The sequence below is a fragment of the Hydra viridissima genome, unplaced genomic scaffold (assembly GCF_058129835.1).
Source record: "Hydra viridissima isolate aposymbiotic clone 2 unplaced genomic scaffold, HvirCarnegie_v1 scaffold_17, whole genome shotgun sequence".
Taxonomy (NCBI): domain Eukaryota; kingdom Metazoa; phylum Cnidaria; class Hydrozoa; order Anthoathecata; family Hydridae; genus Hydra; species Hydra viridissima.
The window spans coordinates 690,943-713,228 of record NW_028324316.1 but is presented as its reverse complement, the minus strand read 5'-3'; the positions used below and the strand labels follow the sequence as shown (position 1 = coordinate 713,228).

The following is a 22,286-nucleotide window of genomic DNA, read 5'->3' as shown; positions in this document are numbered from 1 at the left end:
TCTCAAGAATTCCCTTTCGTAGAGAGAATAAGTAAACAAGGGTTTTGTTTAAGCTGTGTAAATATTTGATGAGCTACTTGAATGTAACGAAATTCGCGGCCAGTTTTATTATCGTCGTTTGTGAAAAAATGAAAATGTGAAAAAATAAAGCAGTTTGTAAGCAATGTTTGTTAGTGTTAGAATTGCTTTATTTATCAATATTTTAATATTATGCTGCATTGAACTTTTTTTTTGTGACCGTTGATTATTCAATAATCTTTAAAAATAACTACAAGCGCTTGACTTCCATTAATGAAAGCTATGATGCTGCCAGCATTAAACACAACTCACTGGATGGTAACATTCAAAAGCTGCTGAACAATCCAATATATTCGCATTTCAATTTGACGGTTCCCGTTAAAAGAGAAAAGCTTCAACTTTTAATACTGATAACGTCATCTCCCCGTAATTTTGATAGAAGAATGGCAGTTCGTAATTCGTGGATGAAGCGGTGTCGATCTTCAAAGGTGAATTTAGTAATTTTATTTTTCATAACATAACATTTGGCACTTTGGAAGTTTTGTAAATGCTTTATCAATTTATTTCCTGTCTTAAGGGGCACAATAAATTGAAAGTTATCAAAATCTTTGATATTTATTTCATCGTTGTTGATTAATCTTTCTTGTCGTAATTGTTTCTCTAAGTATTTTCTACCAGTTCGTTAGCATTTCTCATATAAAAGAGTTCACTTTAAACTCAGTCAGCTTAAGTGGATGTTATGAGCATGAGGCGCGACCACGTGGTATGCTAAATGCGACGAGTAGTGGAATACAAAAAAAGATACTAAAATCATTCAGTGGCAAAAAAAAGAGAAAACCTTTTCATCACAAATTTACTTAAATACGCTTTTCATAGCCAAACAAGATTTTTTTTTTCTAAAAGTTTAAGAGTTCAACGCAGGGTTACAAATAACAGGGTTATGTTAGTTACACCAAAATTTAAAGACGTGTCATAATCATCACATAAAAAAAAAACCTTTTTTCCTACAGAACGCTTAAAATAAAATGAGAGTCCTTTAAGATTGTAGGAACAATCTTAAAGATTAATCTTAAAATAATACTTAAAGTTTAAAATCAATAAAAAAAACTTAATGACTCATAGCAATTATTGAAATTTTGGTTTCAGGAAAGAAAATGAAAGTAGTTTAGCGCTGACTCTTCGTGCTTTTGAATTTCTTTGAATTTAAATTCGAAAAAAAAAAGATAACTTTGTTTCAACTGCTCATCAGTTAGGTGCAATCCGTTTCACTGATTTACAAGCTTCCTTCAAATAAAACTTGTGTCGGCCAATTTGGTTTTTCCTTATTTGCAAACTAAACTAGTTTCATCTTTGTGCGGTAAAAGCTGTTACTGTTAAAAAGCAGCTCATGAATTTAGTGGAATATGTAAGTGAAGAATTTTTTGAGCCGCAAGTAACAAAACTTTGGTATTCATTCTTTTAAGCTGGTTCCAGTTAACATATAGATGTTTCTGAACCAATAATGAAGCTCAATCTCTTTAATTCAGCAACCTTAATTTTGGTTAAACGTTTTTTTCTTCAATTTATTTAAAGAAGAAACCATAATTTTTTTTTTTCCTTTTGACTATAAATCCATATCAAATAATATAACGCAGGTATACAAAAGTATTATTTATAACATGTGGGGAGGCTACTCATATCGAATTCTTCTTTTATTAAAATATTTTTTGGTTTATACAATTTTGAGATTGTTGTCATTGCTAAATTAAACTCATCTTCCTTTAAGATTAACCCTAAAAGATAACAGTCTCCATGTTGAATATGCTCTCCTCTACATTCAAATAGGCTTAAACTTAGAACGAATAGCCTCCCCATCTCTTAGTTATTATTTTGTAAAGAAGGTAGCCCATTTAATTCTTTAGATTTCAATCAAGTGTATGTTTGCAACAGATAAATTAGATCCGAGTCATGCTCTATTTTCTAGTCTTCAAGCTGAGCAGAAGGAAAGCGGTGACATAGTTTTCCATTTATCTATGAGCCCAATGGATTTTGGTGGGAGACTGCTATGGCAACTCGTATGGAGCTACATAACTTACGATTACAACTTTCTGTTGCACTTAGACGATGATTATTATTTGTGTTTAGATCGTCTAGTAGCAAATCTACCACTTCATCCAAAAATGATCCAATACGGCTATTGTCATTGCTTGGAAAAAATTGTAAGACCCACAATAAATTATTTACATACTATGTTTAGATATTATGAATTTTAAAAGTCAATTTAAAAGAGTTTAACTAGAAATAGGTTGATAAGAAACATTTTTATTGCGCTTTAGAATTATATTCATCTTTGTTGAAGAACTTTTGTTCCTTGAGTTTGTATTAAAGTAAACATCTAGTGAGTTTTTTTGATGAGGAAAAATCAGTGAGTTTTCTACTTTTAAGTGACTTTAAAAAACAGAGAGTATTCTTGAAAAAAAAAAGCTTTTTACATAAAATCCTGCAGAATAATTCTATGTAAAAGTGTGACAAAAAATTTAAATTTACCATCCACTACCTCAGATTCCCATTTAATTTTAACCAGTTAGGGGTTAGGGTTAGTACCTATCAATGAAGCATGAAAAAATGCAAAATTTGAGCTCCCAACTCCAATTGGTTTAAAAGTTATGATGTTTTGAAATTTAGCCTAAAATGAAATAATTTTTGGTTCACGCCCACTATGATGGGTTTTATAGCATCACTTTTTTTTAATAATTAAAGTTCTAGTGCAAGAAAACAATTGAAAATCAGTACTTAACCATTTTTTAGGGTGCTGAATCCAAATACGTAGAGAAATTAACAGAAATAACATTTTTTTGACAATCATTTTTTTGATTTTAAAATAGCTAAGACTAACCCTCTGTTTTTTTACCACGGGTTACACTTTACTTAATTCCTGGAGTTGCCCAACTCTCATGGGCTTCAATTTTTTTTCAGATAAAAGAAGAAATGTTAAAAAAATCTTTGTGATAAATGAATGAGAAGTAATGTTATCAAGCTTTTTATACAGAAGCTCTATGAATTACTTAATGAAATATTCATTGTTAATATTCTGTTCTATCTGTTGTTATCCACTGCTTGAAATCTACTTTTAACTGTTCATTTTCATCATTTTTACAACTTTTATTTTGTTCTTCTGGATCATCATCTCGTTCAGATAAAAAATCATAGATGATAAATGTTGTAAGAAATGATTGGCAGCATATATGCCAGGAAAACTGTTGCATCGGTGAATCATGGAAACTTTCTATTCTCTGCTGCAGACAATCATTTAAATGACTTCATGGAAGGACCTTTGAAGGCCTTCAGAATTCAACATCACTTTTACATTTCGGTGTATTGTACACAAATACACACAGAATGTGTTCCTTTTGGACCAGCAAGGATGAACCATTTAGGCCAAAGCCTGCAAAATTTGGAAAATTCGATTTTGTGGTCTGGTTACTTTATCATATATGCTGCATAGAGTTCCTTCAGGTTTCACAAAATCAGTTTTTTAGACATGCATTTACTTCGTCCAATACTAATGTAGTATTTCTGGCGAGGCATTTGCTGTATCCAAGTTGATTACACGAAGGCTGCATGTGAAATAAAATGAACCCGTAATTATAAAAAAAAACCGTCTATAAAAAAGATTAAAAAGATAATCTAAAGCTGAGAGATTGTTTGATGCTTCACTATTAAACTTTAAAAGGTAAGCTAAAATAAGCTGTAAATGCAAGTTTGAGAAAACAAGGAACTGCTATAAATACCATTCCAAGCTTTTTTATGAGCATTAAATGGATTGCAGCATTGTGTTACTTTAGTTGCATAGCACTTCAAATGAACATGTTTATGATGGAGACAAGTTGTTGATTTGACATCGATTATTGATAGTCCAGTCCTCCACATTAATTTTTCTCTATCATCATCAGGAGGGTCTTCAAAGTATTCAAGTCCAAGCAAGGATGCATATGTTATCAGATGACATTTACTTCCTAGTTGAATTGTAATCGAGCACCTGTTGACTGTTTGCCATGATTAAGGAAATAAACATACAAATGAGACTCAGTAATTATTCTAAAACTGTAGCTTTCTCGCAACACATTGATAAGATGAAAACAATACTCTATCAAAAAAAACCTTTTTTTTTACAAATTTTCTCCTTCTTATATACAAGAAAATGTCCCTCAAAAAAGTCATAAAAACCAACACATGTAATTATTTTTGTAACAACTATCAAAATTATAAATTCCGTAACGTTCTTTGCAACAGAACTACAAAAACTAAAATAATCTTTAGACTAAATATATGACAGCTGATTTCACAACTATATTTATACAACTAAATATCTTGATAAAAACAAAATCTCTTTTTATACTTGTAACATTATGCAACTTTGAATTGGGTTTTTTTCTATTTATCTTTAAATTCACTACCCTCAAAAACGGTCAAATACCAATATTTACCCAATTTCTTCCACTAAAAATTAAATTATTCGGGAAAAGGTAGGAACTAAAGGAACTAAAAATCCACAACTGAGGACAAGTTCAAAATTATGTATCTTTATAATGATTCAAAATACCAAAGCCATCTTTATATTAAGATGGTTTAACATCTCTTCTTTTACCTAAAACAAACTTAAGCCCATTAGAGTTTGGAAACTCCAGGAATTAATGAATGGTTTTTCTTCGCCATTTTAAAATCAAAAAATGACTGTTAAAAAATGTTATTTGTGTTATTTCCTTTACATATTTGGATTCAGCACCCTCAAAAACGGGATGGTTCTGATTTTCAACTGTTTTCTTGCACTAAAACTTTAATTATTCAAAAAAAAAAGTGATGCTATAAAATCTATCATGGTGGACGTGAACAAAATGAAAGTAATTACTGAAATTCAAAATCTAAAGCTTGAACTATTTTTCAAGTTCATCTAAGTAAAGCTGCTTATTCATTGTACGATGCTTTAACCGCGAAAGATAAGAAAGATGCAATAGAAGTTGAGCGTGTGTTATTAACAGCATTTTCTGTAGATGCCTACACAGTATACAAACTGTTTACAAAACGAATATTAAATTACGGAGAGAAAGCTGACGTGTTTTTAGCTGACTTTAAACAATCATCCTACCTTGCTAAACTGTCAGAAGAGTCTGTGTGTAACGAAAATTAACCACATTTCATCACTTTTTAACGGATTTATCGCTTTTTATCATTTTTATCACAATTTACAGCTTTTTTTATATTACTTAATTTTGTAATTTTTATCACAATTTACAGCTTTCATTATATTACTTATTTTTGCTTTTTTGCTGCTACTTTGTTTTTGTTGGAATGTCATTGGAATAAACAAAAAGACAATTTGAGTTTTGCCTTATACCCAACCTGGTGAGCTAGAGTCTTTTGACTCTCTTGAGTATCTAACTGTAGCTGTTGTTGCTCTTAAGGTTCAGGACAAGTTTGAGTTTCTGATAGAGTTGGAGAAGCCTTTTCAGGTGCGCCTCTTTTTTTAAGCTTCAGTTTGACTTTGTGATTTTCCCTGTTGGTGAGTCTTTTTAGTTGGTGATGGTGACATGTGTTAATTCATCTGGCTCTTCTCCGCAATTTTTTTCCCAATATCTGAGGTTAGAAGGAACCCTTGCGTAATTTTGACTCACAAAAACTAACATACTAGTGTTCTCTGTAACTGTCCTACCTACTGAAAACATTCTTTCTGATGAAGCAGAAGTCACAGGTATAGCCAAATAACTTCTAGCCAGACCAGCTAGCAAAGTTTTTTTTTTTTATTTTGCTTCCACCATTCCAAAGCATCCACATCCCTTTCAGGTAAATTCTCACATTCAAGCATCAAAGACGGTTTGAGCTTTTTTTTATTTACTGGTTTGACTTTGAAGTCCCAGGGTTTTGCGCTGAAATCTGCCTCCTGTTTTTCAAAAAATAAAGGTCCACTGGATCTATAGTTTGGTCAAGGTCTGATGTTTCTAGTGAAGTATGATCCTCAACCAATGACCTGGAATATGGTTGGGTGATTTGTCAACCAATTTCTTGATGGTGGCTTCCCTCCCTTCCTCACTGTTTGCAATATTTTTGAGTGTATATCCTCTATAACATGGATGCAGAAGTGAACCCACATTATAGTATTTGACTCCAGCGCCATTATTACGCTAACCTTTCTCAAATTCCTCCATGAAGTTGTTTAGCCAACTCGGTCTCCAACTTGATGGTCACGCTCTTCAACGTCATTTACGGCTCTTTTGCAAAGCAAGTGGAGATTTAAATGTCTTTTTGAACTTAATACCTGTTTTTCAGAAGACCAGGATTCAGAGCATCGCTTACGTTCTGCCAGAAAAAAATGTGGAAATGAAACAAAAAAACAAAAAAAACTGTAAAATGTTGTAAATACAGGTGAACTCTAACTCATCCGGAATCAAAATTTGAAGATCTGGTTTGTTTAGAGTTTCGAAAGCAACCAGTAAACCAACCTTAAATCTGAAGATTGACTTTTGATTGAACTTTGAGACTGTTATTCTTTCTTGACTTTAACCAAGCTTATATTGGAGGCTAGTTTAATTTTAGGAGGTAGTTAAATATTTAACAACTATCTGACTTAATAAAAAAAAAAAAAAAAAGTAATTTTTTATGCTTTGTTACCATAATAATTACCGCTTTTACTAACTTTTATCACAAATTACCGGAATTACCGATTTTTACCGCTTTTACGTAGTTTTACCGTTTTTACGCAGTTTTACCGCTTTTACGCAGTTTTACCGCTTTTACGCAGTTTTACGCAATAAAAAAAACTTTTTCATTCATTTTTTGTAAATACTACAGCTTTCAACCTCTTGTTTTGTAGAGAGATGGACGCCTATTGGTAGGTCTTTCATGACTTAATTACTCGTGAATTTGCTCCAGTAAAAGTTTCTACTTCAAGTTGATGGATTTTTGAATATTCTAAATGAACTTAAATAATGCTTCTGACGCAATCCTTCCTTCTAGAAAAATGTCAAAAATACCATTTAAAACACTTAATAATCACTGAAATTCGAAAAAAATGTGTATCTACGTTTTTTGAGGATAAATATAGCTGTTTACGAAAATAGATATCACAGATATTTGAAAAAAAAGTAACCTTTCACTACTTTGCACAATTGTTCTTTGGTAAAGTTTAGAATTTACAGCAGATTTTTTTGTATGAGAAATTTTGAGTGATTCACTCAAAAATTCTGCGTAATTTTGTTAATATAATTGCCGTTTACGGCAATTATATTGCTTAAGAAAAATCCTATTTTTTGCGTAAAATACGCATTTTTCAGCTTTACAGGATTGGGCCCAGGTTTAAAAAAATAATTTTTAGAAATTGTAAGAAAAGCTTTAATAAATAAATGTGACATTAGGTAAGCATTTGTGATAGGTTTTTCTGTTAATGACAAGAATTAATAAATTTTAAACAGCTACACCACCAATCTCTTTAAATGAATCTTATTTTCAATATCTAAATGTCTAAACATGCAAGCTTATAAATTGCCATACAAAAATATCCAAAAACAATTCACCTTGTGTAACCCTGTTTAAGCCTGGATTATATTGAACAAAAGCGCAATTTAATAAAATCCGCTGCACTAATTTGTTAAAAGTTGCAGCTTTTTATGGTTTACTCCTATATATCATATTATTTTGAGTTTTATAAACTTCTATCTATTTAACATCTGTGGCGGAAGTATTAATTCATTTTAATTTTAGGTCCGTGTTGATGAGGGTTTCGTTTTATTTTCAAAAGATGTCATACTGAAAATTTTAAATCAATCTGAAGACCAAATGATTTGTCACCAATATGGAGATCAACAAACAAGCATTTGGAATAATGCTATTCCAATCAAAGAAGGATATAGTTGTTCTACTGTGATTCATCATGATCCTCCGATTCATCCCAGAGTTTAAAGATTTTAGAAACGCAAGTTCTTATTTTATCGCAATTCATGGCTGCTCACCAAGCTTAATGCTAAATCTTTGGTTTAATGACCATTCAATTATTTCAAAAAATAACGAACCATTTAAAAATGATGAAAAATATAAAATGAAAAACCTGCTCAATGATACATATTCATGTGCGCTTAGTAAGTCATTTAATTACAGAGTGTTTCAAGGTCCCTGGTTTGCAGAACCTCATTTATGCAAAGAGCATTTTGTTTGGGGATCTGATCAAAGCTATAAAGGTCGATTGGGATAAATATTACGCTTGTAATTAACAGGTAGTTTGTGGCATTTTTTTGTATGAATAAAATAGATCAAGTTAAAATTAATAATTTTATTTTACCAGTTTGTTTTTTTTTATTCTAAATATTGTTTATTTTTTATTTATCTATTATTTGTTTATATAGTCTCTTTTAGGGCAAAGTTGCTTCAATCGTACTCCTTAACGGGAAAAAAACCCGTTTAAACACGTTTCTGCTTTTCTCAGAGGCCATCTTTATAAATTTTGAACTTTGAAATTAGTTTTGTTCATGCATCCGATAGATCGTTGCCTCTTTCAAAAGCTGATCTTTGCTGTCATTGAACACATTCAGTTCTCATCCTGAAGATACACCCGCTATGGGAGCCGCTTGTCATCTGTTCCCACACGGCACTTAAATTAGGAAGTTTTTAATCTGCTCCAAAAATTTGGACACAGAATTTGAGAAAGCAGCTGCGACAATCATCAATCAATCAACTCTTAAAAATACAAAGGAGGAAATGTTATGGTAATATTACAGCTAATTAGGCCTAATAAATTATTTTTCCTTTTTCTTTTTGCACTATCGTTAGTGAAGACCATCTTTGAATAGTTGTTCAAAGCAAAGTAGATTATTGTGAAAATAGTTATTTTATTTTGTTTTTCGATTTCATTGTATTTTTGTTTTTTCTAATTCAGAATTTCAGGAACTTTTTATAACTTTCCTTTTGTTACTGTTATTTTTATGATATTGTAACAACTTTGTGATCTAAGCATGCATTCAGTTTGTAATAACATTATTTAATATTTTAACGTTGGTTAGCTTAAAAGAGTTGTTCCCCTTTGTTCTTAAGGCCTGTTCAGAGTTTCAAGTTTCTGGTTCTTTGATTCAAAAATAGAAGAATAGTAATCAGCAAAAAAAAAAATTATTTTTCGGATAATACATAAATATTAAAAATATTTATATATAATATACGTAGGGAGTCTGAAATGTTTTAGACCGGATTACTTTAAATGTAATGTAAAAAATTTAGTTGCAAAGTTGTAAGAAAGTTTTTTTAGTCTCGATAACCTCTGGCCATATGTAAGATTTTTTAGGTTTTTGAAAGCTCTCGAGGAAATATTGCTATGTGTTTTTTCCATGTGATGTGTATCGTCAAGATAAACACTTAGAAATTTTGTGACTTAGCCTCTTTTTATTTTAACTTGGTCAATTGAAACTTCAAGTAAGTTTGAGGGTAGTGAACGTTTTTTTGAAAAAGTACAGAATCTCATTTCGTTTTGTTGATATTTAAAATTAATTTGTTACATTTTTAAACGGTTTTATGTTCATTTGAGGAGAAGAGTTAGTAAATATCATTATGAAGTAAAAACAGGGTCAGCATCTTCGGCAAACATAATACTTAACAGATTTTAGGTTTTATGCAGGCTTTTGTATAAATAAAAAAGAGAATGGCCCTAAAATTGAACTTTGCGGTGGAAGTTATGTAAAAAGTATTTTTGATAAATATTATTAAAAGAAGCATATTTTTTTCGATTAGTAACTTTCGAACTATTTAAAAAGTTTTATCATTAGTTTCATTGTATCAAATTATCGATGCGGATGTTTAATTTTTTGAACAATTTAACAGTTGGATTTTTAAAGATTTACACTAAGGAGGCCTAAAGTAACAAGAGCTCAGTGTCTGCAAAAAAAGAACTACAGTCCTTTTCAAAAAACGCCCTTCGTTTATAAACCTTGTTTGTAACAGGAACTCACCCCAACTAATATTCTCTCAGAAGATTTCTAGTTTATTTAAAAGGATTTTAAAATTATTTCAGAAACTGTTAGGAAGACAGCTATTGATAAATGTTAGCGTCTATTTTAAAGTTTTGGGTTTCCAGAGCATGCGAATAAGTAAACGACTACTATAGGACCAAAACGCTTATCAACAAGTGGTCGGTGAAAACAGAATGGGATTAAAAATATAAACGTAACAATCGAATTGGTCAACATTAAAGTCAATTATACAAACAAAGTCTTTTTATGTATATATCTCCACATGCAACTTTATAGGCCATTGAGTATAGGCTAAAGAATAAATAAAAACGGATAAGAAAATGTGAAAATATAAACAAAAAATTCACAAAAATTATGATAAGTATTTTTACCTTTGACTCTCTGTTTACTGCGAGGAGTGGGAAAAAGTCCGTGATTTTTGAGCAAAATATCCGAAGATAATTTGTAGAGCTATTTTGTTATTTTATGTCCATAGTTAGCTGCTATGAAGGAAAACTGAGTTATACAAAATGCCCTGCAAAAAAAACCCAGCGGCATCTTAAAAGAAATAGAAAGAAAAAAGATTATCGGACTATAGTACAATTAGGGGGTTAAATCTCACTAACTCTTAAGATAATCTCCTATTAGTAAATTAAAGACTTACGTAGATGAAGTTTACGTTAAGCCAAAAATGATGCGTATGTACCAGATTGTTATACAGCCCATTCTCACATACTATGACCTCATACATCGAGTCATAAATGTTATTCCTAAAAACCCTTATTTTCTTATATACCAGGTTTAACAAATTTATATATATAGTATAATAAAATTACTAACAATACTAATAGTAATATTTTAACAAAATCTACATTGGATTATGTTTCTGCTCGGTGTATTTCGGCCTGATATTCCAACTTCTTGCCTTGTGTTAACGATTGTTCTAATATGGATTAGGTACTTCCTCTGTCTGGTTCTAGCCTAGCTTTCAAATTTCTAGCCCAATGTTACTATTCATTTCTTGCCGTTCCTTATTGGAATAGATTCCTGCTCGGTGTAACACTAGTCTAATTCTTCAAGTTCTAGCATACTTTCAACATTCCTTTCAAAGTTCAAGGTGCATAGGAACATGCTCTAAGACCTTACAACACATCCCCAGAAACTTTTTTTTGATTATCATTAGAAAACATTTCCTCATTCAAAAAATGTAAATGACAACTTTTTTTAGTGGGGGCCTGGAGAGGAATCACATATTTTAGGGGAGTTCCCAGAAGTTTTGTTGTTCAAGATAGGTAACTAAGAGCCATGTGGCATACTCAAATTTTTAGTATGTTGATACTGGTAGCAAATGAGGATGACTTGCAAAAAATTAGGGTAATTGGAGCCAAACCAACCCCGCCCCAATCCCTAACTGCCCCCTTCCTAGAACTACGTCTCCGTTAATCGTAAAACTTTTTTTTTTGTTCTATCATAAACTAGATCAAAATTCATCCACAGATTTCAAATTTCATCAAAAAATCTCTTTTCGTTTAAGATTTATAACCATGCAAAGCTTAAAATTACCCCCTGAAATAACTTTATATGATCTTAACTTTCAAACGAAGAATTTTGTTTTATGTAATTTGAAATCTGTTGATAAATTTTGATTTAGTTTAACATAAAAAGCAAATAATTGAAAAGGGTTCTTAGGAACCACACCCTAGGGAGGATTCGGGGGATCGTTTCGAACACCACAAAATTACACTCATGCCCCTGTATTTAGACTTTCAGAAATGTTTGTGAGAGACTTATCAATTTTTCTTTTAAAAAGTTTTTAAAAATGTTTGTTTAACATTGAAATTTACAGATGGATATGTAATTTTCATTACTTTCAATTTTATTTCTATTGAAATAAAAACAAAGCAAAGCAACCTTTAATCACTAACAATTAGTAAAAGTTAGCAGTTGCTAATTTTTGACAGTTGCATAATAACTCCTTACACGCGTTGACATACAAACTGAAAGCATGTCTGTGGCTATTATATTGACATTTGATTGGTATGACCGATATATCATGCCAATATTATCAATCCATATTAGAAGTTTTTATTTGAAGCATTTATTTAAAATGCTTCAAATAAAAACTAAAAATGCCTAAACATGCAAAAGAACATGGTGATTTCGTTAAAAAATTTTGCATTTGTTGCTTCAGGGAAGGCAAGGATTTAAGACTAATAAAGAATGCTGAAACTACTTATTTAAATCTAAATAAAAAGAAAAATGACTACTCAAACCTTATCAAAACTATATTCTGGAAAGCTGGAAAGATTATTCAGCAGATAACCCTGACCTTACTACCATGCTTTGTTCGAAATGTAGAAAAAAGCTTGCAGGGACAGATCCTTACTTCACTATGCGGCTGTGTTATGAAGATAATTATAACTATATTGATGTTTAATTGTTGGGAAAACTTGTTTATAAAGGCGCTCAACATGTTTCAAATGAACCTGTAGAAAGACTAATTTTTCAAGATTGCTATGCCCAAGTTGGACAAGGAATTCCACATCCCGGTACGAAATTAGAAAGACAAAAGAATTTGACTCCCATCTCCAACAACGCAAGGAATAGTTCTGTCCAGTTCTACTAAAGATTTCAGCACAAATGAGTCAGGGAACACCATAGCTTTGAAAACTTTTGGTCCCAAGCAACTCACTGTCTCTTTCATAAAAACTGAGGTAAAGAAACTTTTCTTTTCTTTTGATAAATTGAACAAACTTCAATTAAAACTACATTCCAAATAAGTTTTTGTTGCTTAAAAATACTTTTAAAAATAAGTTTGTGATGAGTTTAAAGCCAATTTTTGCAATAACTTCATTATGATTTCTAAGTAATCGCAACATGATTGAATTTGCACAATTTCTGAGAATTGAGGCAGGACAAAAAAGTGTGGAATTTGTTTTCAATGTTAAACTAATTGAGAACAACGAAATGATAGGAAAATTATTCAATTGTGATAAACTCCCATTGCTATTGGAATTAAATGAAAGCAACGAGGTATGTAAACTATTACCAAAAAAAAAATTTTTTGATAGCTAGATTGCAACTTGTATCATTCATTTTGATTTTTTATGGATGTATAGTTAGTAGAAAAAGATACTCCTATTGTGTATTGCAATGATATTGAAGAGCTTGTAGCAATGGTACTTCATCACAGAAGTCAAGGAACAAATGATGTTGATATCAAACTAGGTGTAGATGGAAGGCAGGGATTTCTTAAAGTTACACCTTAAACCAGAGTTAAAAATATGCGTGTAAAGATTTTAAAGATTCAAGCGTCCACAAAGCTATTATATAGACCATTTTGCCTTCATTGAACGAAAAATACCATAACTTGCGCTTAATTTTGGATAAATTAAATATTTCATTCTTTGATTACACAGTATCTGAAGATTGAAAGATTTTGCTTCAAATGGTTGGAAAACAAACTGCAACATAAAAGCACCCTTGTCCGTATTGCATGACATCATCTGCTGACTTTCAAAAAGCTGATCATTATACTCTAGAGCCTTTGCGTAGATTGTACGACCAATGGATGGCTGATGATGCAAATTAAAAAAAAGCCAAAAAGTACACAAATGTTGTCAATCCCCTTTTATAAACAGCCGAGAAAAACAAAAAAATGCTAGAACTTGTAAATATTCCTGGTCTACATATACTGCAAAACATTGTAGACAAAATTTTAAAAGAGATTGAAAAAAATTTATTTGAAAACAAGGAGTGTGGGTTACAGTTTATTAACCAATATCTGTCTAAGATAAACATCTGCAGAGTGTCCTACCAAGGGCAGCATCGTTTGGAAGGCAGTATTTGCAATAAGTTACTTAAAAACATAGACAGCTTTGAACTGTTTTTTCAGGAGTCTAGTCTTGGAGTTTCCGCAGACAAATACATTAAGGTACTCGGAGATTTTGAAAAAATAGTCCATAGTTGTTTTGGAAAATCATTAAGCTCCACATACAGTATTGGACAAAACATTTGCAACCAACATCGAACAATCCTAAAAAGTGTTCCTAATTTTACATGTCTTAAAAACGAAACGAACTATACTACCACAGCAAACAGTTCAGGATTCTGGAGTCATAGCATGCCATGACATGAGCAATCAGCTGACAGGGGACAGCACACAGGCAGAATTTCGTTGACAAGTCCCATTTTCCAGCGGAAAAAACAAGTGAAACTTTTTTGGTTTGTTTCATTTTCTTAATTCTGGTCCGTGTCAACGTCACGGAAGTTTTTTAATAATTAAAGGAAGTATCCAGAGTTTCCAGAAGCATGCAGAAGCTTCCAGAAGTTTCCAGAAGAAGCATCTGGAAGCATCCAGTAGCATCCAGAAATATTTATTATTTTTATGACTTCAAGTGCAAAAATGGCTCCCGACAGTCTTGGATTGGAACTAAGAAAGAAAATTATTGGCGATTACGTAAGTGGAATGTCACAAAAAAGTAGTTGTGATAAATATCGCGTGAAAAAATGGACCGTATCAAGACTATGTTCCAAATATCGTTCTACGGGGAAGTTGGCAGCAGATAACAAAGCTGGAAGACCGCGTTCCACCACTTCTAGAGAGGATTCTTTGATCGTCAGATCCGTCAAGAAGGATCCCTGGATATCATCAGTCGAGATATAAAAGCAATTAGAGCTGCCTGTATCGGACCGAACAATCAGACGACGTGCTGTTGAAGCCGGATTGTTTTCTCGACGCCCTACAAAGAAACCGCTGATTTCACTAAAAAACCAGAAGAAAAGACTCCTGTTTGCTACATCTCATATTGACTGGAATGTGTAGAAATGGCGAACTGTCCTGTTCAGTGATGAAGCGAAGTTCAACATCATTGGGAGCGATGGCATTTGCCGTGTACGTCGACCAGGCGGAAAACGCTTCGATTTACTTTACTGCCATAAGACCGTGAAGCATGGTGGAGGCAATGTAATGGTCTGGGGGTGTTTTTCTGCTAACGGTCTAGGTCCAATACATCGAAACGATGGAATAATGGACTGTTTCATGTATAAAAATATCCTGAAAGATGTTATGTTACCTCATGCTGAATGGAATATGCCAATAAAATGGGTTTTTCAGCAAGACAACGATCCGAAACACACTGCAAAAGTAGTCAAGCAGTGGTTTCAAGACAACCACCTATCGATGATGGATTGGCCGCCTCAATCTCCGGATCTCAACCCTATCGAGAACCTATGGGAGGTCGTCAACCGCAGAATTAATCGTGAAGGTGTTTGTAATAAGGATCAACTGTTTGAACAAATCCAAAAGGCCAGGGCAGCGATTCCAAAAAGTTTCATTGATCACCTAATCGAATCTATGCCTCGAAGATGCAAGGCTGTGATCGACAACAAATAATTCGCCACGAAATATTGATAGCGAATTACAGCTTGGTCAACATTTTATCGAGTTGCACTTGTTTTGTCCAGAAGGAAATCAACTTTTTTTAATACTTTTGATTAATTTATTAATTTTCGTGTACAAATAATGAACTTTGTGATGAATAAAACTTGAAGAACTTTGTCTCTAAACAGTTACATTGTTATTTCTCTAAATTGAAAAAATGCAGCACTTTTATATAAAGAAACTAAATTAGCATTATTTGGTTGCAAATATTTTGTCCAATACTGTATATCAGAGATTTAGAGGACTTCTCTACGAGCTATAGAATTCTAAGGGCTACAATTCCTTTGAAGGTACACATAGTTGAGCAGCGTATTATTGAATTCATCGAAATGAAAGGAGGAGTCTTCGGTATGATAAATAACTTTTAAATTTGATAAAAAAATAATTTGTAATCTTAGTAATTAAATACTCTATTTCAACAGTTGAATCGTAAAATTTTCATAAATTATGGCGATTATTTGTTAAGTAAACTTGCATTTCTTTTGTACTTCTTATATTCTATAGGCTTAGGTTACTGGACCGAAAAAGCTCTTGAATCCATTTATCAGGATTTCAATCAGTTTTGGCGAGTGAGAAAAGTTGGAGAGCACACCCCAAACTATATAGTGGCGCTAAAAAATGCGGTTGTTGCTTACAACGCAAGCACTTTTAAAGAAGCTTTCTATTTAAAGGAATGTAGTTTGTAAAAAGTAGAATATTAAACCTCCTAAGATTAAACGTTCAGTATGAGTTTGAAATGTAAAATATCAATCATAATTTAACCAAAAAGACCAGAAATTTTTTTTTTATTGTAATAAATAGTTGAAGCAAACCCTACTCGACCCCTAATAGCCCACCCCTAGGGTATGGTTCCTTTTTTGCTTGTTTTATATTAAGCAAGATCAAAGTTCATTGACAGATTTAAAATTACATCAAATAAAAATTTTTCGTTTAAAAGTAAAGACCATTTAAAGTTATTTCAGGGGGTAATTTTATCTATTTTATGATAGAAAAAAAAAATTTTTTTACGATTAAAGGAGACGTAGTTCTAGGAAGGGGGCAGTTAGGGGTCGGGGGCTCCAATTATCCTAATTTTTTTGCAAGTCATCCTCATTCGACACCAGTAACGACATAATAGAAATTTGAGTAAGCCCCATGCCTCTTAGTTACCTACCTTGAACAACAAAATTCCTGGGCACTCCCCTAAAATATGTGATTCTTCTCCAGGCCCCCACTAAAAAAAGTTGTCATTTACATTTTTTGAATGAGGAAATGTTTTCTAATGATAATCAAAAAAAAGTTTCTGGGGATGTGTTTTAGACCATGTTCCTATGCACTGTGAAATGACTTTCTCTAATAAGATTTTGCTCGGTGTGATTCTGGTCTTATTCTCTAATTTCAAGCCCAGTGTCAATATTCGTTTAAAAAATTGATATTTCGAATTGGATTAAGTTTTACTCAGTATATTTCTAGTCTAATTCTCTTAGTTCTAGCCTTGTGTCAGTATTAGTCTTCAAGTTATAAGCGAAGATGAAAAGCTTTACATAGTACATCAAACGCTAACTTTTAATGTTTGGGTACATGAAAACAAATTTTAATGTTTTTGACACATGAGAGTTACACTCTAAATGACAACTGCTTTTTTATGTGAATTGTTTATCTTTCAGAGATTCCTATCCTTATCCTAATTTTGTTCTTACAATGCAAATGATGCTAATATTTATTGCAAATCTTAAAAATAAAAAAAGTCTGCTCTCGATTTAAGATAAAGGGAGACATAAGTTATTGTTACTTTGAAAGATTTTTTATTGCAAAAAAAAAAATGACGTCAGAAATATTTGACTGACTTTAAGTCAGAGATGACTTCATGCTTTTGTCTTGATTTTATTCTAACAGTGCTTATATAATTTGCGAATCTGTCCAAGATTTTGAAGAAAGCGAGACAAACTGGTAACTGTTATTTTGAAGGATTTTTTATTCAAAAAAAAATGATGTCATAAATCATTGAATGACTTTAAATTATTGCAAATCTTTGTTTTGTATGAACCCAGCAAGCACATAACGTTGAAACAACGTTGAAACAACGTTGTAACAACGTTGATCAACGTCGATCAACGTTATTTCAACGTTTTTTCAACGTTGTGTGCTAGCAGGGAAGTGGTTACATTAAAAAGTTTTTATAGATATGTTTTCAGAAAGAAAAAAAATCTCTCTTTAATCCAAGTAAAAAGAGACTTGAAATATGTAACTCGAAATAAACCATTTAAATGCAATTCATTCGATCTTACTTGAGTAAAAGATTGAATGAATTCTTATTTGAGGAAGAATACTTAATAAAACCACAAAAAGCACAGCTACGAAATGCCGCATTCTTATCAAGAATTCTCATCAAGAATGTGGTAATTTGTTGCCGTGCTTTATGTGGTTTTCTTTTTTTTTTTTTTTTTTTTTTTTTTTTTACCGTGATTTTCTACCGTCCCTATTAATAACCGTTTGCCTGTATGTATTATATTTTGCGATTCACACCTTTATTTAATATTTTATTTAACTGTTTTCACTATTTTATTTATTTTACTTAAACTATGTAAACTGTTTAAATTGTGAAAATTATTTAATTTTAAATTTTGTAAGTTATTTTCATTAAGTTCATCGTTTTAAAAAAAACGTAGTTAAAAACAATCAAATAATAGTCTTTAAACGTCACGTAAAAAATAATCAACGAAAAGAATAATTGAATATAGAACTTACCTTTCTCGAAAATTTTATGAAAAGCAAAGTTTTTTTTGGTGAGCTCTAAACATTAAATTGACGAAATGAATTCCTTCCAAAGGAATTCTAAAATTTCTGCTGCAAACTCCGGCTTTAATTAAAATCATTAAGTGACGCTGGTTCCAGACTTCTTACTTAATGTCCCCTTACATTTCTAGGTTGATTATATTAATTGATCTAAAAAATAAAGCATTAGGTTCTCGTATGGATAAATACCAACTTTTTTAACATCTGTGCTAAGTTTTGTACAAATTAAACTTTTATGCTTGGCAAATTGGTTTGAAATGAATAAGTTTAAATTTTATTAAGTTCTAAAAAATGGCTTGCAGCATTACTGCGACTAAAACTGGCTTCATTTCGTATCAACAGTGTTATATATAAAAAAAAAAAAAAACTAATAAAAATTATCAGTTGAGTAGAAATAAAAAATTAGGAAATAAGTATGAAAAACGCTTTTTAAGTTTTTAGCGTAATAATCAAGGAGATTTCTCCTCAGTAAGTAAGTATTCAAATAGTTTTGTTGCATTTTTTGTAAAACATACTCTGTTGTTTTTACAAATGATGTAGTTATAGAAGAAAATCTCCTTTGATAATTCTGACAAGATAAAAGATATTCAAGTTTTTAACAGTTTTTAAACTCATTTCAAGGTTTATTATTAAATGCCCGATTTATTGAACTTATTTAGCAATCCAGAGAAAAAAAAAGGCCATTAGCATGTTTTCTTATCAAATGAAGCAGACGCCACCCGAAATTTAAAAAAAAAAAAAGTATTAATGAAGAACAAGTTACAGATGCCATGAATCAAACAAAATCGATAACTGTTTTACGGGATGCATTAAGAAGGAAATACAATTAGTATAAAATGTTCAATTAATAACCAAGTCACGATTTCCTTTTTTTTTTTTTTTTCTGTTTCTTACTGACCAATAGAAATGTAATCTTTAGCATCACTTTGTTGTAATAATTACTTAATAATAGTGTGAAACCCAAACAACTCTAAAATCGATATAAAATTAGAATTCTCAAGTCTGAAAATTGAAAAAAAGTCATTAAAAATAACATCAAAAGATTTTTGTTGCTTATAACTTAGCTTTGAAGAAAGCAATTTTCTCGTTATTTTGGTAATTTCTTAAATGAGATGCCGTGATTTTCATGAATGAGGCAAAACATTCAACAAATAAAAAAAGGAAATTTTACAAGCTTAAGTTAAACAATAATTTATTCATTTTGTGCGAATACTGAATACATAATATAGTTGCATAATATAGTTGTTCGATTGGTACTAAATACAAGTTCTTATAAAACCAGAAACTTGGTGATGTTTTATATATTATTTATTATCATTGTATGTATATACATATATATATATATATATATATATATATATATATATATATATATATATATATATATATATATATATATATATATATATATAGTGATAATAGTGTGAGGAGGGAAAATGATAAAATTGTAAACATTATCTTTAAGTTTTACCCGACTCAAGCATATAATATTCGAATTGGGTTGAGTGTATTTATTTTCATTGTTTCCGTTCCAGTTATCGAAATTTTGTGGTGTCCAGTTTCTGTTGTTTCTCCATCGCGGTTGTTGAGTAAAGTTTTTCCTGTACTGATACTGCCAGTTGTTATTTTGTGGAATTCTAGGATCTTGGTCTTCCTGTCTGCATTGTTTTGCTAAATGTCCTGCCTTATTGCATATATAGCAGATTGGTTGGTTTACTGGGGTTGGATTACGATCCTGATTATTCGTTTGTCTCTGTAGACGCATTTTTAACTTTCTGTTCTCGTCTTTGAGCCTTGCTACTTCTCTAGTCGCATTTTCGGGATTAGCTAAATTCGCAGGTGTTGTATTATATGCAACCACAGGTGGTGCATCATTCTCAGCGAATCTTACAGTGCTAGGTTTAACCAACTGGTTGTGTGCTTTTGTCACGGCCTTTACTACTGTTTCAATTATGCGAGCGTTATCATCGATGTTAACTGAATTATTTACTCTTGCGATTCTGACTGCTTGTGTGTATGTCTCTGGTTGGCTTAAAAGAAGTTTTCTCTTTAGATTAGAATTAACTCCTTGAATAAAAAGATCTCTTTTGGTTTCTTCCGAAACATTTAACTCTTGTGACAATTTCTCTAAATTTGCTATGAAATGTTCAAGTCCTCTTTCTCCTTCTTTCAGTTCATAAAGTTGGGTTTTCTTCATCCAAATACGTTCTGGTGGTTCGTACTCATTCTGAAAAGCTTGTTGAATTAATTGTAAATCTTGTTTTGTTTGGTTTTGAAGGTATTCATAAAATATCGAAGCAGATTTACTTAAGCAAAGCGGAAAAGCGCTAAGTTGTTCGCTATTGTCCCACTTGTTAAAGGTAGCTGTTCTCTTAAATTGAAGGAAAAACTCTTTAACGTCATCATCTGGTCCTCCGTTAAACTGTGGTAAACTAGACTTATCAATTGTTGGTCTAAATGAGTTTTCAATCTTTTCTAACCAATTAAGAGCGTTTCTCTCATCACTTCGTCTAAGCAGAGTAGCTTCCGCTTCTTGTTTTGCGGTGGAGTTTAATGGTTTTCTCGCAACTTTTTCTATCATCTTTTCACTTATAACTTTATCGATATACTCATTTCGCCAATCATTTTCCTCATGTCCTAGTGAGTCTCGATCAAAATGTTCAGTTGGTAAAACTTCAATGTCGGGTGTGGCACAGTTGGGTGCAGGTGGTGTTTTTGAGTAAAATAGTGGTAAAACATTAGGGTTATTGTTGTTATGAGGTGAAACTGAATGACTTGCCATTTTTTAATGTTGATAAGACTGTTTTTAAATGTTTATTAAAAAATGTTAATTCACTTCTTTTTTTTTCTTCTTTTAAATAAAATGATTTCTCTTAAAATGTTTTTTTTTCTTCGATCCTGTTTCAAAATAATCAATATACTTTTTCGAAAATGATTAATAATTAAAGTTCACTGATTTATGAAGAAATGAGTGAATACATAAATCTCGGTGGGAAACTCCAGTGTGAGGGCGGTGGATATTTTTTTTTTTCTTTTTTTATTAATAAATATTCTCAAATATTCTCATCAATATATATTCTCTTAAAATTAACTCATGCAAATATCAATAAATCAATACAGATAATAACGCTTATTTAAAGTTACTCAAATATCTTTTCTTACCAATTCTTCTCGTAAGTTTCTCTTTAAAATCTTCATAAATACTTCTCATAAAATTCTCTTTAAATCTTTAAAAATCCTTTTCTCATAAATTCCTCTTTTAAATCTCTTAAAACTCTTTTCTAAAACTGTCCTCCCAAAAACTGTCTTCCCAAAACTGTCTTCTTTTCTTTTTTGAGCTTTTTATAGTTTTCGGTTGTTTACCGTTTTGCTACTTATTCATCATTTATTTATATGACAGGTTGAATAAGTTTCCGTGCGTACATCTTTTCTTGGTTGTTGTTATTTTTTATTTTTATTTTCGCTTTATCGTTTATTCATATGACAAATTCAATAAGTCTCTGTGTGTACGTCTTTTCTTGGTTGTTGTAGTTTTTACTTTTCGTTTCGGTATATCGTCTATTCATTTGACAAATTCAATAATTCTCTGCGTGTACGTCTTTTCTTGGTTGTTGTTACATTTTACTCTTCTTTTCGCTTTCTCATCTTATTCATATGACAAATTCAATAAGTCTCCGTGCGTACTTTTTGTTGGTTAACTCACTCTTTTTTGTTCGAATATTATATGCTTGAGTCGGGTAAAACTTAAAGATAATGTTTACAATTTTATCATTTTCCCTCCTCACAATAGGATAGATAATATCGTACTAATAAGATTTGTGATACAGCTCAATATTACAGGAATATTCATCCATAGTTACCATGACATTTCATTTAGTAAACATCGTAAAGCACATGGTGCAAATTAATGTCAAGTTTTTGAAATATTTTTAATAATTTGTACTAATTACATCAAATCAGTGAAAATACAAAAATCTTAAACAGTTAAGAAACAAAGTTAGTTTATTATAAACTTCCTATAAATGTTTATCAGTTTTTTTAAAGGTTAACTATTAAAAACTAAAGTTTTCTAATGATTTCAATTGCAA

The 22,286-nt window shown here is 31.3% G+C and overlaps 1 protein-coding gene and 1 long non-coding RNA gene across 10 annotated transcripts; one reads left to right on the top strand and one right to left on the bottom strand.

Annotated features, from left to right (window-relative positions):
- Positions 1-79: 79 nt before the first annotated feature.
- On the top strand, positions 80-9,820 carry LOC145182981 (uncharacterized). Of its 5 annotated transcripts, none has more exons than XM_090074597.1 (4): positions 80-506; positions 1,982-2,216; positions 7,753-8,261; positions 8,391-9,820. In XM_090074597.1, the coding sequence occupies exons 2-3, from the start codon at positions 2,031-2,033 to the stop codon at positions 7,948-7,950; spliced, it is 384 nt and encodes a 127-aa protein (XP_089930723.1). In that variant the 5' UTR covers positions 80-506; positions 1,982-2,030; the 3' UTR covers positions 7,951-8,261; positions 8,391-9,820. The 5 variants fall into 5 exon arrangements, with proteins under 5 accessions (XP_089930723.1, XP_089930722.1, XP_089930721.1 ...); XM_090074596.1 differs by having other exon boundaries at positions 87-506; positions 1,920-2,216; positions 8,401-9,820; XM_090074595.1 differs by having other exon boundaries at positions 87-506; positions 1,920-2,216; positions 8,391-9,819.
- A 239-nt stretch (positions 9,821-10,059) lies between these two features.
- Positions 10,060-22,242, bottom strand: LOC149876927 (uncharacterized). Of its 5 annotated transcripts, none has more exons than XR_016448368.1 (5): positions 21,361-22,242; positions 18,151-18,348; positions 10,645-10,750; positions 10,373-10,538; positions 10,060-10,292 (listed from the first exon to the last, which is right to left on the bottom strand). It is a non-coding gene; the product is annotated as an uncharacterized LOC149876927 (long non-coding RNA). The 5 variants fall into 5 exon arrangements; XR_016448370.1 differs by having other exon boundaries at positions 10,061-10,292; positions 10,373-10,480; positions 21,361-22,225; XR_016448369.1 differs by having other exon boundaries at positions 10,061-10,292; positions 10,373-10,483; positions 21,361-22,224.
- Between the last annotated feature and the right edge of the window lie 44 nt (positions 22,243-22,286).

Coding starts and splice junctions, on each gene's coding strand:
- LOC145182981 (XM_090074596.1), top strand. CDS start 462: ATGGCAGTTCGTAATTCGTGGATGAAGCGGTGTCGATCTTCAAAG. Junction 507..1,919: donor AGCGGTGTCGATCTTCAAAG/GTGAATTTAGTA, acceptor TTAATTCTTTAG/ATTTCAATCAAGTGTATGTT. Junction 2,217..7,752: donor GTCATTGCTTGGAAAAAATT/GTAAGACCCACA, acceptor TTTTAATTTTAG/GTCCGTGTTGATGAGGGTTT.